We start from the raw sequence: 19,199 nt of genomic DNA, 5'->3' as shown, positions 1-19,199 counted from the left end.
GTTTAGATCGGCACTTCTCCAGAGCTCGACATTTCTCCCTCAGCGCCTGCCTGCCGCTTCCATCACAACTGTTCTGCCTACGCATTCCCTACCGTCTGGACATCTACAAGACATGGTATTCTGCGCGCTGTATAATAGATTTACAACCTTTGTAAATATTGTAGAGAATAGTAGATGCACGAGTGTGTGTGTGTGTGTGTGTGTGTGTGTGTGTGTGTGTGTGTGATTCAATATGTACCAGTGGTGACACAAGTAAAACAAAACATAAAAAATTCGCACATGATGAACATGTTTAGATCGTGTTACAGCACGCATCTTGTGAAGTTTAGTACACACTGTGATACATTGTTGAGACCTTTGCCACAATTCTTTGTTTTGGACACGTTTTCAGCACACTTCTTTCCAGTCCCACACAGAGAATCATGTCTATATCTACATTGGATTAAAGGAAAGCGGAAAGCTAAAAGCTGAGTCATATGCTGCGATGTTGTAAACCTTTCATTATATAAACGAAGCAAACCTGTGTACCATACTGTGTTATGAATACAGAATTGGAACGTTTGCAATCACGTGGATGTCACTTAAGCATCTAGCATCCTCCTAACAAATTAACCAAGGGAAAAAAGTGGGCTACAGGGTAACATGGAATCCGAGCCATGTTCCATTTTCTGCGAATCTTCACATTGACATGTGAATACTACATTAAAAAGCAGGGTGATAAATATTGACCCAGTAGGGAACTGATGCCACAAACTTCAAGTCCCAGCCTTACAGTTAAGCGAGAGGCCAGCACTTCACATGCGAGATCTGTCTGGCTTCGTACTGTCTCAAACACTGCTGCTCTCTCCCGAGTTACGGCGGCTTTTCGCTAAGTGGCTAAAGCGTCACTCTTACATCTTAACATTCATTCATCATAATTCAGACAATCTGCACCAAGTGTTTATAAATTGTATATAAAAACCTTCCTCGAATATCAGTTTATCTGTTAGTCAAAAACGGATCAAAATCCCTACAGCATTTCCTGGGATTAACCTGCAGATATAGATGGACGAGAGAAAAGATGACTTCGGTTTATATATACTAGTATATAAATACTTCATACCAATTGGGAAAGAGAGTTATAGATAAAATATAGCTTGTAAATCACTACGAATATTTTGTTAACTTTCGATTCTCTTCACTTGGCGAATCAGCACTCGCACAGCTGTGACAAGAGAGCGGCGAGAAATGTAGTTAGAGAATTCTGGGCTACACACTAGGCAGTTTCAAGTGCAAAAACCACACGAAAAATGGCACATTTAATTTTCTACACTGACTTCCGGTTCACATTGGCAGCTAACGTTTGCGTAAAGACTTTCTTCAAAGTTAACCAACAGTGAGCAACAAATTAACAATGGTTTCTACATCGCACAACTGATCATTGCCTTGTAAGCGCGTTGTCTCTGGAACCGTTTAATAATTTGGTGCTACATGTCAATAATTTTTCATTGTACGCAACTAGTAAAACTGTAGAAGGAAAACATCACTTAATTAAACAAAAATTAAGAATGTAGACATTTGGGTCACAATGAATGTACACTGAAGTGAAGAGAGCTAAGCAAAGGCGGATGCTCCAAGTGGACATGTTCCCTGTAATATGATTGAAAGACTCCTTGTTGCCGTTTTCATGTCGTCTTGTCTTCAATCCATGGTTCGCAGATGATTTAATACTTTCTTGTGCAAAATAAGCAAGTCACTGAATGTAGTGCAAAGTGTCTTAAGACCATATTTATAATAGGAATGAGGAGACGATGTATTTGGATAACCGCATTACTAGTCAAAAAGAGTGGTTATTGGGCACATGAAGTACTCTAGCATCAGAGAAATCAATAGTGGAGGAAAACGTATTGGGACATAAAGAGACTACAACGTACACAACAGTTTGGGATGGATAAAAATGTACGACTTGGGTGAGATGTAAAATGTGACCAAATTAGTCGAAAACTTATGGTTTAACAAAATTAAAGTAGGATGGTGGATTTTCATTCCTATAGTTAGGTAAGTTCAGACGCAAAGATGGTTGTAGTTACCCATGTTGAATGAACCAGAGAAATCACTATATTACGTGATGCACCCGAAGGTGGGTCGATAGTGTGAGAAATTTTCGCTAAGGTAGATCTGAAAGAAGGATGAAAGAAGCATAACTAGCACATACATCTGTGCTTAAACTAATTTATTACTGTGGCTACTTTTATAACATGAGCAGTTCCCAGCAGGAATATCACTTGGTAAAGCTCCTCAAAGATTAAGGTCTTTAACGTGTTTAATGCTTGTTAATAAGATGAAACAATTGAAAAGCAATACAGACACTAATATCTCAAGAAACAAATATTGTCAAATGCATAATGCTATGCTTCTGTACGTACATTTGCAATTTGGTGCTATAAGAAGAATATTGTATAGGGTAATCGTATACTGAAGAGTTTAACTGTAGCGTTTTTAATGTGAAATGTCACTGCCTCATCCACAGTACACAGCAAATAAATAGGACAGCAATTTCTTTTACTTCAATGGATATCTAGGTGTTGTAGGCTGTTAGCGTCGTGTAAAGAGCTAAATTTCGTCCACTGTAATGATCCATATTGGATAGAATGTGGATTGCCTGACTCATACACCAACTGACTGAAAGTCTCCACACACCTATTAACGGACATTAATATGAATGTGTCCACCCTTTCCTCTATGATGGCTTGGTCATTGCTAACGACATTTTGAGTGAGGTGTCTGTGGAAGAATGACAGCCGATTCTTCCAGAAGAGACGAAACCGTAGGAGATAGTGACTTTGGACGTTGGTCACTGGAGTTAAGGCGACTCTCTAATTCATTCCAAAGTAATACATTACTTCAGGTCCGGCCTTTGGGCATGCCATTTCATTTGGCGATCGTTATTATCCTCAGACTAATGTCTGAATGCTGCTGCTGTACGACAGGGTGCATTAGTATTCTCAGAGAAACAGTCATCGTCTCTGAACTGCTCGTCTACTGTACAAAGTAGACCATGCTGTAAAACCTGTTCATATCGTGCTACATTCAGCGTTTTCTTGTGCGCAAGAAGAGGACAACCCGCTAATTTTGAAAAACACCCCATCCTTGACATTATGTCTTCCACATTTCACTTTTGGCACTACACATCATTGCAGATAATGTTATCCAGTATTCTGACAAATCGAAGTCCTGCGATTGGATTCCCAAAGGGAGCAGTGTGACTCACAACTCAAAATCACTCCTTTTCAGTCCTTCACCATCCTGTGACCTCGCTCTTTAGATCACCTACAGTGATGCTTAGCATTCGCTACAGGAATGTGTTTATTCTGAGGACCATTGCACCACATTCTTTTTAACTCGTGTGTGCAGTAACTATGCTAGCTGGTAGCACTTTGTAACTCACGAGTGATTCAATCTACTGATTTATTGTGACTTTTGAGAACCACATTCAGTAACGCTAGATTGTCCCTGTCTGATGAACAGTGATCATCGAACATTGCAGAGTGTGGTTTTAAAATATTGCATGAAGTCTGCCTGCTCTTGTTTTAGCTGTGGTTGTTCCTTTGCATTCCCACTTCACAGTCACATCGCCAACAGTCGATTTGGGCAGCTTTACAAGTACTGAAATATTTGTAATGAAATAAAGAGCAAAATAATACAACGGGTGGGCTTTGTAACCGGTATGCTAGATGGAAGACAGGCAAATATGCCACTAGAGGGGAAACCAAACACCACACGCCCCATTGGACGTCCAAGGCAGCGCTAGAGGGACGACCTGACGAAGGACCTAGCAGCACTGGGGATTGAAGACATTTGGAGGAACCGGGCACAAAACAGCAAGGAATCGAGGCAGTTTGTGGAAGCAGCGTGCGGTCTGCAGGACCTGTGATCGCTGGATATCCATCGATATCTATCTATTTCTTAATCTGGTGACATCCAATGACTGCTGCATGTCCGAAGTCACTGAGCCCTCCTGTCTAACCCATTCGGCTGTTACTCCTACTCTACTGATAACACAATACTCTGCACATCCTTTTATACTTCTGAATCCACCTAATCCACCTGTTGTGACATCTAGTGCTCGATTCCACATTATGTAGCAGAGTATTGATACGTTCGATATGATAATGTATCAACACGTTTTCAGGTGGGGAGTTTGGGGCAGGAGCTCTTTAGATAGAACGAAGAGGAATATGGTAAACGGGCTGAGTAGGAGGATAATGAAATTTCTGGATAAAAAAAAGACCATGAATGAGGTTGAACCGATTATGCTTAGTGATATCATCATTGTCAATGGGGAGCCATGGGCCCTCCCCTCTCCCGCTATCTCCAACCAATCAAGTATTAAAAATGATAAAACATCGAAGATGATGGAACAAAACTACCCTCATGCTCATAAATTAAGGATAATGCTGATACATGGTGAAACAACGCTCTGATGGGCGATTTCCGGGTTTAAATCACCTCGGACTATGACCATGCGCTGCATTTGACCTGCGGTCGTCGCACGGTGGCGCTGGCAGCAGTCCACATATACAGAGGTGTGTTGGTGCATGTCAGAGTACGGTGCAGTGAGTAAGAGTGCAGACGTTTTCAGACGTTCTAGTGGTCACTGTGTGCTGAAAATGGCTCAAAAAACACATATTGATGACGTTATGACGGTTAGAATACTAGGGTGACTGGAGGCTGGTTAAACACAGCAGGTCGTAGCATGGGCCCTCCATGTGACACAAAGTGTAATCTCAAGATTATGGCAACGATTCCAGCAGTCAATAAACGTGTCCAGGCGCTACACTACGGGGCGTCCACATTGTACATCACCACAAGAAGGACGATATCTCACCATCAGTACCCGCAGACGGCCACGGAGTACTGCAGGTAGCCTTGCTCGGGACCTTACCGCAGCCACTGGAACAGTTGTCTCCAGACACACATTCTACAGACGACTGAACAAACATGGTTTATTCACTCGGAAACCTGCAAGGTGCATTCCACTGACCCCTGGTCACAGGAGAGCCCGTAAATCCAGGTGTCAAGAACACAGTACATGGTCATTGGAACAGTGGTCCCAGGTTATGTTCACAGACGAGTCCAGCTATGATCAAAACAGTGATTCTAGCCGGGTTTTCATCTGGCATGGAGCAAGAACCAGATACCAACCCCTTAATATCCTTGAAAGGGACCTTTATGGAGGTCATGGTTTGATGGTGTGGGTTGGGATTATGAATTGTGCACGTACACCCCTGCATGTCTTTGACAGAGGAACTGTAAGAGGTCAGGTGTATCGGGACAGCATTTTGCACCAGTATGTCCACCTTTTCAAGGGTGCAGTGGGTCCCACCTTCCTCTTGATGGATGATAATGCACGGTCCGACTGAGCTACCATCTTGGAAGAGTATCTTGAAACAGAAGATATCAGGCGAATGGAGTCGACTGCCTGTTCTCCCGACCTAAACCCTATCGAGCACATTTGGCATGCTCTCGGTCGACGTATAGCTGCACCTCTTCAAACCCCTAGGACACTTTAGGAGCTCCGACAGGCATTGGTGCAAGAATGGGAGGCTATACCCCATCAGCTGCTCGACCACTTGATCCAGAGTATGCCAACCCGTTGTGCGGCCTGTGTACGTGTGCATAGTGATCATAACCCATATTGATATCGGGATACATGCGCAGGAAACAGTGGCGTTTTGTAACACATGTGTTTCGGGACGGTTTTCTCAACTTATCACCAATACCGTGGACTTACAGATGTGTCGTATGCCTATTATATTAGCGCCAGTTTTGTGTAGTGCTACGTTGTGTGGCTTCACATTATGCAGTTAATTTATGAGGATCAGTGTATTTTTGTTAATGCGAAATTCAAAATTCTCTTCCTCTCCCCTGCCTCCCTCCTATCTCCAACAAATCATAGTGCAGTATTAAAATGAAACAGCTAATGGCACATAATCTAAGATGATGGAAACAGAACTACCTGTTTTTCAGAACTAGTTATCAATAATTATAAAAAATTTTCGTGATCTTAACAAGTAGAAGATCGCTTATAAGAATCCAACAACTTCCATTTTTAATTGTTTCAAAGATTTTTTTATCTACCTCTGTATATAATCAGTGCAATATTATTATTTTAAAGCATAATAACGGGGCAAATAACATATTTTTCTCTGGCACTAGAAGATGATTGTGCACATAGACAGTACACCTCTGTCACAATATTAAACTGAGCTGTAATCTTTAAAACTGAACAAAACTCCAGGCCCCAATAGAACCCTGTCAAATTCTGTACTGAAACTGATGCTGTGTTAGACCCTCTTCTAACTACAATCTGTCGTTCATATCTTGAACAAAGAAACGTGCCCAGTTCAAGGGAAAAGGTACAGGTCGCAATCTGCCGCAAGAAATGTGGTGGAAGTGAACCACAAAACTACCGTCCAAATCATTTACATCTATTTGTTGTAGAATCTTAGAACATATTCTTATCTCTAACATAATGAGACGTTTTGAACAGAATGATCTCCTCAAGGCCAACCAGCATGGATTTCGAAAACATCGATGATGTAAAACCCAACTTGCACTTTTCTCACGTGACATACTGAAAGCTTTGGATCAAGGCAACCAGGTAGATGCAGTGTTTCTTGATTTCGGGAAAGCATTTAACTCAGTACCGCACCTACGCTTATTGTAAAAAGTAAGATGATATAGGGTATCAAGAGAAAAGATACAGCATGTTATGTTGGATGAGGGCCATCGTCACAGGTACAAGTAACTTTAGGTGGGCCCCAGGGGACTGTGCTGGGACCCTTGCTGTTCATGTTGTATACTAACGACACCACGCAGTCAGTATTAATAGTAACATCACGCTGTCCTCAGATGATGCAGTTATATATAATGAAGTACTATATGAGAGAAGCTGCATGAGTATTCATTAATACTCAATCAGATCTTGATAAGATTTCAAAGTGGTGCAGATATTGGTAACTTGCTCTGAATGTTGAGAAATGTAAAATTTTGCACTTCACAAAACGAAAAAACGTAGTATCCTACAGCTATAATATCAACGAGTCGCTTTTGGAAATCGGCTAACCGATACAAATACCTGGGTGTAGCACTTCGTAAATGTATGGAATAGAATGATCACACAGGCTGAGTCGTGGATAAAGCAGGTGGAAGACATATATTTATTGATAGAATACTGGGAATGGCAATCAGACTACAAAGCAGATTACTTATAAATCATTCGTGTGACCTGTTCTAGAATATTGTTCAAGTGTATGGGATCTGTACCAAATATGACTAACAAAGGATATTGAAAGTATAAAGAGAAGAGCAGCAAAAATGTGGTCACCGGTTTATTCAATTCATGGGACAGTGTCACACAGGGAGGGAACGATATCTATCTACAAAAAGAGTTGTTTATGGAATGTCTCACCTATCACATCAGCACTTTCATTAGGAGCTATGCGTCATTTGCTATCGAATGCTGACTGTATATATAATAGACTCTCTGTAAACAACTGAAAATCGGGATTCGCTTGTAAAACGTAATTAACAAACTAGTAATGAGTTTTTTTAATACTATTCTATAAACCCTGAAAACTCTAAATGAAATCAACTGCCGATTTATGTTACAGTTCCGTAGCGTTCCCAGCATATCGCTGCACTTTTAAAAACATTCAAAATATGGTGTTGGTGCAAGACAAAAGAGAGCTTTAAATTACTTACTTTTCACATATGTGGTGCTTACTAATTCGCAATATTCTAAAATGTTTGCAAAATTCATCACCAATGAAAAAGGAGCAATTTGTATGTCTATGATCACAATGTTAACAGCAGGCATCACAATGTTATTTTTCCCTTACATCTGTCAATTTGGTGTCTATGAAACATGATTTTAACTCTTAAGTACGTGTCGAGAGAGTAGACAGTGAAGATAATGCAACACTAGGAAAACATAGTGATAACTATTATTGCAAATGATTGGCACCAAGTTGAGTTTACGTATAAAACATAGTATCATAGGTTAAAACTCAAATTAGTTATTTTACGTAATCTGTGATGCCTGTCAAATGCCACAATATTCTAAAATGTCTGAAAAATGTGTCAGCAATGCAGCTGTAATGTTTATGTTACAACTATGTCTAAATATGTCAATTTATTCAATCTGATGATGTGTAGCTACATTAGATAATGTCTTTTGTCACCAGTTTATGAGGAGAGTGAAGATAATGCATTACTATAAGGAATACAGTAGATGACAAGAGTTACAACCGATTGAACAGACTGCTGCACTGAGAACTATAGCTAGCTGAAATGGCAATCAACTACTCCAACTTACAATAAAACTGGCACCACATGGACAACACTATTTATGCAGGGCAGGAAGAAATAAAGTGTTCGATTTTAGGAAGGAAGAAGGTGTTTTCTGATAGCACATTACTTAAACCGCAGAATGACGTGCTTTGTTTACACCCCTTTCATGGGGCGACCAAATACGATGACAGTGAGATGTGACATCTCGAAAGAAAGTGCCTGAAGCGATATCTCGAAAAGAAAAGATCTTTATCATTTATTGTGTAGTATGTAGTATTTAACACACTTTGAAAGCAAATAAAATATATCTGCATCTAAAATGTTTTTGCATATTGGTACTAGTGATAAAAACTGTGCTGTTAACCATCATTCGGTTTCGTCACAATTTCCATTTGACTACCGCACTTGCAAGCTCCATGGACCATCAAACTAAATGTTTGTGAAGTGTCTGTATAAGTTATTAACACATCCGCAGTTGCAAAGCTTCTCATGATGTGCCAGATCTGCATAAAAATTCGAACGAAAATAAACTTGTAATGTATGTGCATCTAGCACAGTTTGACAGAAAAATGGTTCTTCAAATTAAATACTTCCGCATTTAAATTATCTGTATTACTTATAATAATACAACCAGCTCACTTATTGGTACTACATAAATGGATTATGGGTTAGCAGATTACTGCAATAAATTCATATAAATATGTAAGAAATTGTTACATATTAGCTCTACTGCTGTTCTAGCTTACATTTGTAAATGCTCCACGTCTGAAAGTCAGCGAAGCTCGGCACACATTGCAAGCAAATTAAATATTTCCATACTTAATTTGTCTCTAAATAACTCATTAATGTACACCCAACATTAAACTGAGCTGGAGCTCTGCAGCCAAACTGCACCAAGATTTGACAAAGTAAACACTAACAACACTGCAAAAAAAGTGAAATAGTACCTTCATTATCTTACCCAATCTAGGTAAAATTTGATGTTTTTATATGAATTAGACCGCTCTCACACTTTATTTATTTTAGCTCAACTTCATGCGATAATCGATGCCTCTTGAAGTTCCTCTTCAGTATATAGTGTTTCATTACCGTGTGAACTACTCCCCACCACTTTCGAAGACAAGAATACTAACACCTCTACCAGTTCATTCAGGTCGATAAATGCAGGCAATTGTCGGAGACCATCTTGAACGCCATCTTTATTCACTCCTGTAAGTATCATCATCATTATCATCTTCATCCTCTTCGTCTTCTTCATCTCCTTATGTTTCATCTTCCTCATCAAAATCTTCCTCTCCTTCTCCACCTTCTACATTCATGAATGCATTGTTTCTAATGTCTTCATCTGTCTTCTTTCGGAGAAATAGTCCCAGTCTCTGAGAAGTGGGTCTGATGGGAATTTAAACTACATTATTCTTGAATCACATGTTTCTCTCCTGTGACAAAACCAGATGACCTTTTTTGTACCCAACATTAGCGACAGCTTCACGCGTATCTGAAAGTGAGAATAATGTTGATAACTCTGTACAGCCATGATAGGAAACTATATAACTACCGTTATTTTACATTTTCACTCATTAATTCTCATGGGGTGTTGACGTGCATGGTTCCTGAATCGCATCTTCATGTCGAATTACAGAACCTGGTGAGATTAGTTGTAAACAACATAAGGCACAGCTAGAAGAAAGTCGGTTCAAAATGATTCAAATGGCTCTGAGCGCTATGGGACTTAACAGCTGAGGTCATCAGTCCCCTAGAACTTAGAACTACTTAAACCTAACCAACCTAAGAACATCACACACATCCATGCCCCAGGTAGGATTCGAACCTGCGATCGTAGCAGTCGCGCGGTTCCAGACTGAAGCACCTAGAACCGCTCGGCCACGACGGCCGGCAAGAAAGTCGGAAACTAAGATAATACAAAATACGAAATGTTGTATTTAACATACTGATTCACTGTGTTACTTGTGAAAGACTGAAAATTAAAAATATATTCACATAGTTAATTTATACAAAATTAACTATATCCAGCCGTGTGTTAATGTGTGCCCCTCTCTATATCCATTTCCTCACTCCCTCCTTGTTTGTCTTGTGTCCCTCTTACTGACCTAGAGTCCTGTTTATTATTGTGGCAAACGAAACCTTGACTGGAAATTGAAATCCCTTAAAATGACTGGGTAAGTCGGTTGGCATAATATGTATATGGGATATGAGACAGACGTCTCCAACTGCTGGATGTCTGAGGATAGTACTTTCAATGACAGTATTTCACATAGTTTTAATCTGTGAATAGGTAGTATTAGAAAATTTGGGACTATTCACACTCTATAGTAACATTATAAACACAACACGGCCTTTTAAAAATTATACAGCCTATGTCTGTCTTCAGTTTGGGTGTTTATTGTGTGAAAATTTGAAGTGCATTGTTCAAGAACTTATTGAGAATTTTGGTAACACAATTTCCTCTTTATACATTGCACTTCTTTACGTACAACGGTTTGTTTCTTTTGTTGTCTCTCTTAAAGTTCTCCACTATTCCCTCTCTATCCCCCATAACCTCCGATTTTACTTCACCCATAACTGTCTCTTGAATTTCTTTCATGTTAGGTTCCTCAAACACCAGTTTGGTGTCTGAATTCGGTTTCAGCCGTTGCGCCTTCTATATGGAACATTATGGAAGAAGAATATGTGTGTTTTGCGTTTCTTTATGGGCTTCCGTTTGCTTTATTGCTTGGATCTTCTTTCAACGCTTTTTTAAGATCGTTAATTCTCGTCTCATTTCCTTATTCACCTTCCCCTCCTGAAATCAACTCTTACAAAACAAGATACAGGTAACCGTTCATTTTCTGATGACGTTACTAATCTCTTCCTTTCATTTTTTTTTAAATTTCGTTAATTTTCTGTCTCGCTTTCTCGTTGACCACCCCATCCTTAATAGATTTTATCTAAGCTTCCCTATATTATTTCCACTTCTCCTCATCATATCCCTTTACTAACGACATTTCTATACTTGAAAGTCAAAAGTACAAAACACAAGGCTAAGTAACTGCCCCCACGGAAAATTTACCAAATAACTGAGAAGTTCCGCGTGCAACAGAAATTTCAAACTACGCGCAACTGGCATTTTTGCAACACTTACGTTTATTACTGCGACCGTTGGTGTCATGCCACAGACTGTGCGGCTCCCTTTTTCGTCGAGATATTCGCCTCGAACGACCATAATCAAAAATTATGTAGAACTCTTCTTCTTGTGTCTTACCACTGCAATTCGAGATGCTGTAGATTAGTGTTTCACACACGCACTGTTGGTGATAGGGCACTCTTATTACTCTCTCCACATGTAGACACATAGCTCTATTGTTCAATAGTCATTATGGAATTTCAGTTACTATCCTCCACCGAAGAGCAGTCTTCCTTTTACGCATCGCCAGATGTAAAGCTCCTCATTCCTCTCTTCATTAATGTCCTTGCAAGTTTAATTTTTTTCAGCTATCGGACTATCGGAATCAAGGATGTCAGCTTGAAATACAGATCACACTTGGTCACAAAAAATAACCTGGCTATGTGCCTAGAAACAATACGTGGTTCATATAAGATGTAAATATTGAATTTATTTGATTAAAAAATGAAAAACGTCACTTTGAAATTATAAAAGTGCAACTCAAATTACTTTGATTTGTTTTTCCTGACCGTGACACACTTCCCTAACAATGCCTTCGCTGATCTAGTCTCAATTGACAGTTATGTTTCACATTAATTAAACAGGTGATCGCTGATCACGGAAGCCCTTTCGTATATGTTGTACTCTCAATATGTTTCTTCGCGACAAAGACTGATTCTCAAACGCGGCTCAGTGTCAAACACAATTCTCTTAATAAATTCCGCACGTCTTTCCCGGAAATAATTGAAATTATTTAAGTAGCATAGTCGGTGATCGCATTTACGTTGTTAATTTTTATTTTTTAGATGAACGGTTTCGATCTTCTATGTTATCATCAGTTCTACATTCCTTTTATGGTAATAGGAATCGCTGGCGTGGAGCAAGTCCGTCCTTGCTGGCATGGAGAACTCTACAGTGTAGATCTGATGATGACCTGACAGAATATCGAAATCGGTCATCTAAAACTGTTCTTTCTAGAACAAGTTACTGTCTTCGTGTATATAGTTAAAGGCTACCCAGCCATTGACCTTTGTCTGTGTGAATGCGCACAGGTTGCCCAAACTCTTACGGGAATCGCCAAAGCGTGCGCGAGTAATGAGTGAGTGGGCAAATGTCTATAAGCTACAATACATATGCAGAATTGTGGACAGTTGGGAATGTGAGTCTCACGGGAAACGTGCAAGGAATAAGTCCCTGCAGTCGCGCTATTCATCTGTGTCCTCGGTGGCTCAGATGGATAGAGCGTCTGCCATGTAAGCAGGAGATCCCGGGTTCGAGTCCCGGTCGGGGCACACATTTTCAGCTGTCCACATCGAGGTACAACACCAACACCTGTCGCCAGCTGAGGTTTTCAGTTAGTCATCATTTATTCCAGGGAAAAGCTGCACGGTCATCAACAGAAACTGTTCTTTCGAGAACAAGTTACTGTCTTCGTATATATAGTTAAAGGCTACCCAGCCATTGACCTTTGTCTGTGTGAATGCGCACAGGCTGCCCAAACTCTTACGGGAATCGCCAAAGCGTGCGCGAGTAATGAGTGAGTGGGCAAGTGTCTATAAGCTACAATACATATGCAGAATTGTGGACAGTTGGAAATGTGAGTCTCACGGGAAGCGTGCAAGGGATAAGTCCCTGCAGTCGCGCTATTCATCTGTGTCGTCGGTGGTTCAGATGGATAGAGCGTCTGCCATGTAAGCAGGAAATCCCGGGTTCGAGTCTCGGTCGGGGCACACATTTTCAGCTGTCCACTTCGAGGTATATCAACAACACCTGTCGGCAGCTGAGGTTTTCAGATAGTCATCATTTATTCCAGGGAAAAGCTGCACCGTCATCAACAGAAACTGCTCTTTCGAGAACAAGTTACTGTCTTCGTATATATAAATAATAAAAATTAACAACTTAAATGCTATCACAACAGTTCCCACACAATCAGTTTCCACACAATCTGTTTCCACACAACCATTCAGTTTCCACACAATCAGTTTCCACACAATCAGTTTCCACACAACCAGTTTGCACACAAACAACAAAATACAAAACTAAATAAATCACAACATTAAAACAACCAGCCCACTATATCACCAATCAGATATATACAAATTAACTTGTGACAGCTGTTCTTGCTACTACATAGGACAGACGGGAAGAAATTTTGAAATCCGATACAAAGAGCACACTGACGCACTCCGTTTAAGTAATTTAAATAAATCCACTTTTGCAGCCCATCTAGCTCAAAATAGTCATTCAATCACAGATATAAAAACCATCCTCCACATTATACATATTGTAGACGAAGGAATAAAAATGGACCTCTTGGAACAACTGGAAATTTTCATGGATAACAATAAAACACCCCACACCATCTTAAATGAACAAATTGATGTAGAAAATAACCCATGCTTCCAAAATTTTAAAGAGTCCTTAAATTTGAAAAACTAATAAATACTGTTCTCATCCACTTCCATACCCATTCCCCACCCCACTCATACCACACCTAAACACCATCATCTCTACCTCTTTTTTACTCTCTCTCTCTGTCTCTCTCTCTCTCTCTCTCTCTCTCTCTCTCTCTCTCTCTCTCTCACACACACACACACACACACACACACACACAAACAATCTTCTCTCTCTCTCCCTCCCTCCCTCCCTCCCTCCCTCCCAATCCCTCCCTCTTCTCCCCCCCTCCCTCCCACCCAATCCCTCCCTCTTCTCCCCCCCCCTGCCATCCCCATACGTATACTACCCTCTTTATTGAGCAATGAGGAACATGCCAAAAATAACTTCACTACCATAAACATTGTCCTGAACTCTTTGTTGTAAGTTTTGCAAAGAGCATAAGAAAATTTTGCAGTGTAAAAACATAATACTAATTTTTATAAAGGAAGTAATGTAATAAATATATATTTTATTACGAATGCCAAACAAAACGAAAAATGAATAAAGACAATCTCTACCTCCACAAAACTCTTCGGAGACAACAACAGCCACACTCTTTGGTTTCTTTATATTTTTTAAGGTATGTGGGAGTCACCATCGGTGGATAAGTGCTTGTTTTACTTGATATTTAACGATAATGGAAAGCTTTCATTATGTTTTCCATAGCAGTGCGTGCCACAAGAATAAAAACAGTGATTAACACCATCAAATTAATGTTACGGTCTTAATATTCGTCCCACACACAGTGCTCACTTTTTCATCTCTATATTTGCCACAGATGCACGACCCCCACAATACTCCAAACTAAATTGTATCATCTGGTGATGAATCGCCAGGCGATTCGAAACCGGTCATGAACAAATAAAAATTGACGAGAAAACGGCGATTGTTCGCAGTAATTCCTGAAACCTTTAACAAGACATTCGCAGTGTTCCAAGTCCAGAATGGATAAAAGTTTTATCACAACTGTGTTTATTACATAAGTGATAACTGAACTACTTTTGTTCCACAAATTGTCGTAATACTTTTAACTATTGATTCCATTTCTTCTACAAACCGTTTAAACACTTTTAACAATTTTGTATTTTTCACATTGTGTAACTGCTGGGGGTGATCTGAATTGTTATACTATCCCAAAATGTCAGGTATGCCAGGACTGCTTCTAGCGCTTTTTATTGATTACTGGTTTCGATAGGTCTGTGCTGTTATCATCGGAACTTGTAACACATTAGCAGACGTTCTTCATTTTCACAAACTTTCATGACAATTAGTGATTTTCACTATGTGACTTGCAAGTCCCACAATGATATCAGGCAATAGGTGAGAAGAAACAGATCTGTACGCCCTAAACAGTCTATAAAAATGACATGTAGAAGTTGTGCGGCAGTAGTAGCTATTACATAATATCCTCTGGCACGAAATGTTCTCAGTAAATAACTTGATTATTGCAGTGCTTTACTTGATCTCTTTAGTGTGGTCATAATGGAAATATAACAAGCCCAAAGCATCTGGATTTAAGGACCTGGACACTTATTCGTGAAGACCGGAGTTCAAGTCCCAGTCATACTGTTATATTTACACGTTCACGCTTCCCACTTCACTTCGAACAGATGAAGAAACGCTTCCTTCGACCTCAGTGGCCTGTTCCTTCCGTCATATCCAATCAACAGCAGTGGCATTCTGTCTGTGTCGAACTCATTGTCTAACCATACAGTTAATTCTAATCTTTTATTTTTACCAAAAGTGCTATCCCTAAACGCCCTTCCCTCAGCCCATCTCATCCTCCAGAAAAGCTCGTGCAAAAGAAGGAGGAGGGCTACATTTTGACGTGCGAGGTGTAATTCAAATCACACAAAAACTTAGAGGTTTTCATATGCATAAACCATTGACACAAGTGAATGTAATCGAAAGATTCGGGAATATATTCACGAACAAATGAGGAATCAAATCAGAGGCTTCTGGAACACTAATTTGCTAAGTAAGTACCGCAATGCTGCATCAAAGTTACAGTTTAGTGCTCTCCATGGCCACTCATAAGTAATCAACGTCGGAAGTGCAGACAGGTAAGGCTAAAGAAAAATATTTCGGCGAAATTTGTGTTACGCGTAAGTGACTACTTGATCGTACAATACACTTCATTACGTATGCGAAGCCTGAGAAAAGAGACATCTTGCAACACTCTGAATTTGTATCGCACACCATGTTAGTACGCAACTGCATTCTGACTTTAAACTGATTCACTACGGTCTGTCAAAGTCAGCGGAAGTGGCCATGGGGATTACTACAGAAGCTTTCTTGTCCCCCTGCGAAAGAGAAAGTAGGCGGAGCTCCGATGCAGCGTCACGGAAAACAACATGCTCAAACTTTTTAAAAAAAGGAATGCAAAATTCTATGGGCTCATAGGTTTCCTACTCTGGAAGCGACAACCTCTGATTGAACAAATTTGCTAAGTGCACAAGTTTGTAGCTTAAGTCTCAAATCTTTGTGTCAGATCACGTATTCTGTACTTTGCAGCACAGGCTATGGGCATGTACATAGTAAACCACTAAGCTGATGGTTTAAATTGAACTTAGATCACTGAATTAGCATACCCTACGGGGACTTAAAACAGATGGGCAATAATGCGCTTCGACAAATGATTTGTCAGTGATTCCAGCTCTCTTCTAGGTAACCGTTCACCTTGCCTATTTATTTATCTGTGTCGGTTTTCTTTGTCACTAATTAAAGTGGTGCAGGGAGAAGCACCTGGACTAGTATTCGAGAGGACAGATGTTCTTATTTCTCCTCAGAGATTCAGATTTAAGTTTCTCCAGTTTCCTTAAATCGCTTAAGGCAAATGCTGGGATGAATTAGGTTGGGTTTTTTGGGGGAGGAGACCAGACAGCGAGGTCATCAGTATCATCGGATTAGGGAAGGATGTCGGCCGTGCCCTTTCAAAGGAACCATCCCGGCATTTGCCTGGAGCGATTTAGGGAAATTACGGAAAACCTAAATCAGGATGGCCGGACGCGGGATTGAACCGTCGTACTCCCGAATGCGAGTCCAGTGTGCTGCCACTACGCCACCTCGCTCGTCTGGGATGAATTCTTCGAAAAAGACATGCCATATTCCCTTTCTCTTCCTTTTAAAACCAAATCTAGTGCTCCGTGTCTAATGACTTCGTCATTGACAGGCCATTAAACATAATATTCTTTCTTCCTTACTCTCAGTGTCGTGTACATTTTAAGTTCCTCCTCTGAGTAATCGCTATTACGTAAGGAGTCTTTGCTTATCACTTCATAGAGTTTTGTGCCCTAGAAGCACAAACGCAAAGTCGGGTACAACTCGACGGTGAAGAAGATTAGCTGTGCTGTTTTCCAAAATGAGCCACCTCAGCATTTATTGTAAATGATCTGGATGACTGAATACGGAACTGTGATTTACTCTTCTCGAACCTGTGTACAGTTCCTTAACCACTAACTGGTCATCATTTGAGTCCTGTTTCGAAGAGATGATGCAGAAAATGGAGAAGAAAGCACCACTTCCTCCTGTTAGTGATTTGAGACGTGGGGTACATAGTAGGGGACAAACTCGAGGTATGTTACAGAGTGTTGTCTGCAACAGCAACAGAGTTGTAGAAGTCGGAAAAGAATACCTGTCTTTGGTAATAAAACTATAATCTTCTATGTCTTCAGCTCGTGTAACTTGTTCTTCAGCTCCAACTCCATGTTTCAGTTTCCATCAATGGGATGTTCCTCTGAAATACCTCATGACGCTTACACATAATTTAGCAAAAATTATGTTTAATTTTATGGTACCTGTGAAGCACCTCTCAGGATTGAGGAGTAGTAGCGGAACAGAATCAGTCAAGCTGTGAGAAATGCAGTACTCAGGAATGACCATACATTAACTGGCAACAGAAGCAGACCACGCAAGCCTGAGGAACCGTACAGCTTCACAGGTACTCGTATTATTCAACGATCACACCATCTTTTTAAAAACCAACTGCTTTTCGAATCCTAATTGAATTTTAAGGTTACCTATTCAAATGTCACTTTTTTCCTACTAATGGAGTATGCTTTACGATGTTGTTGATTCTAAACAGCGTCTACATTTTTGTTTGCCTCTCTTCCACTTTAGTTTATTTTTAGCACAGTCTGATATAGCACACAGTAATGAAGGCTACGATAGCGTCCACATCGTGGCTGGGACGAAAACAGTTGAACGTAACGTACCTGAGGATTTCCTGATGACTTTCGATGCAAAGGCACAGGTCGCTGTACATTTTGTCGTGAGCCACGGAAGATGCGCTCCGCCATGGTCGACCTTCACCTGCTCCACTATCGCTCATCCTCAGCTTCCCAATCCTCAGAGCGAGCACCTCTAGCTGCGCAGCTACCAGTATCATGATCGTCGCGAACAGGCAGTCCATGCCGAAGCTAACTTCGGCCATCCACATGCCCGTCAAACACTGAACGGCGTACGAGAGCTCGTAATAGCTGGTAGTGTTGTCCCAGGGGTGCTGCACGAAGGGCAGGCGCCGCTCACCGGGGTGGGCGATTAAAGGCATCGGGAACCACACGAGGCCTTGCGAAGCCATGAAGAGCAGCATTCCCAGCGTGAGGCGGCCCGCTCGCTTGCGGGACCTGTGGACGATGTTCTCCAACGCAGGATCGCTGGAGCTGGGATCCTTCTGAGTCAACATCAGCGAGTCGACACGGCGGGCCATCGAATTGTACCGCCGTCGGTCCCGCGTGAAGAAGGCCATCTTCACCATACCGCTGCACATGGTGAAGGTGTTGGTGAGCACCAGCGTTGTGGCTTCGAGGTCTCGCCAGCTGAAGGAGACAGCCAGCGAACCTTCGACGAAGTTCCAGACACCCAGTGCGAAAACGAAGATGACGTACAGTTCGAAAAGACGGAAATTACCCAAGGGCCACACTCCGAAGAGCCACAGGTGACGTATGTTGAGCTTGAGGACCGATCGTCCGCTCGAGGACCAGGAGAAAGGCATTTCCACATCCCCTCGTCGTCCACTGTCCATTGACTTAATGATACGTATCTACTGCACAGTACCCTATTGCTCCGTCTTACCCTTGTGTGGGTTCGGTGCCAGTCTTGGACTGAATGAGCTCTGACTCAGCCACTTCCTTTCCAACGCGAGACGGGGGAGTGGGGAGTGCGAAATACTGTTGAAAACTTCAGATGACTCACTGTCCTGATCCAGACGAGTTGAAAGAGCCCTGTGTACATATATACATGACTGAGAGTGGCTCAAATTACACAGAGA

The 19,199-nt window shown here is 41.0% G+C and overlaps 1 protein-coding gene across 1 annotated transcript in view; it reads right to left on the bottom strand.

Annotated features, from left to right (window-relative positions):
- Positions 1-18,953, bottom strand: part of LOC126204130 (odorant receptor Or2-like) — a 61,822-nt gene extending 42,869 nt beyond the window's left edge. The window contains exon 1 of the mRNA XM_049938543.1: positions 18,145-18,953. Within this exon, the coding sequence (XP_049794500.1) occupies positions 18,145-18,953 (809 nt within the window). The remainder of the gene's footprint in view (positions 1-18,144) is intronic.
- Between the last annotated feature and the right edge of the window lie 246 nt (positions 18,954-19,199).

Source organism: Schistocerca nitens, chromosome 9, assembly GCF_023898315.1.
Source record: "Schistocerca nitens isolate TAMUIC-IGC-003100 chromosome 9, iqSchNite1.1, whole genome shotgun sequence".
Classification (NCBI taxonomy): domain Eukaryota; kingdom Metazoa; phylum Arthropoda; class Insecta; order Orthoptera; family Acrididae; genus Schistocerca; species Schistocerca nitens.
This window is presented reverse-complemented; position numbering and strand designations above follow the sequence as displayed.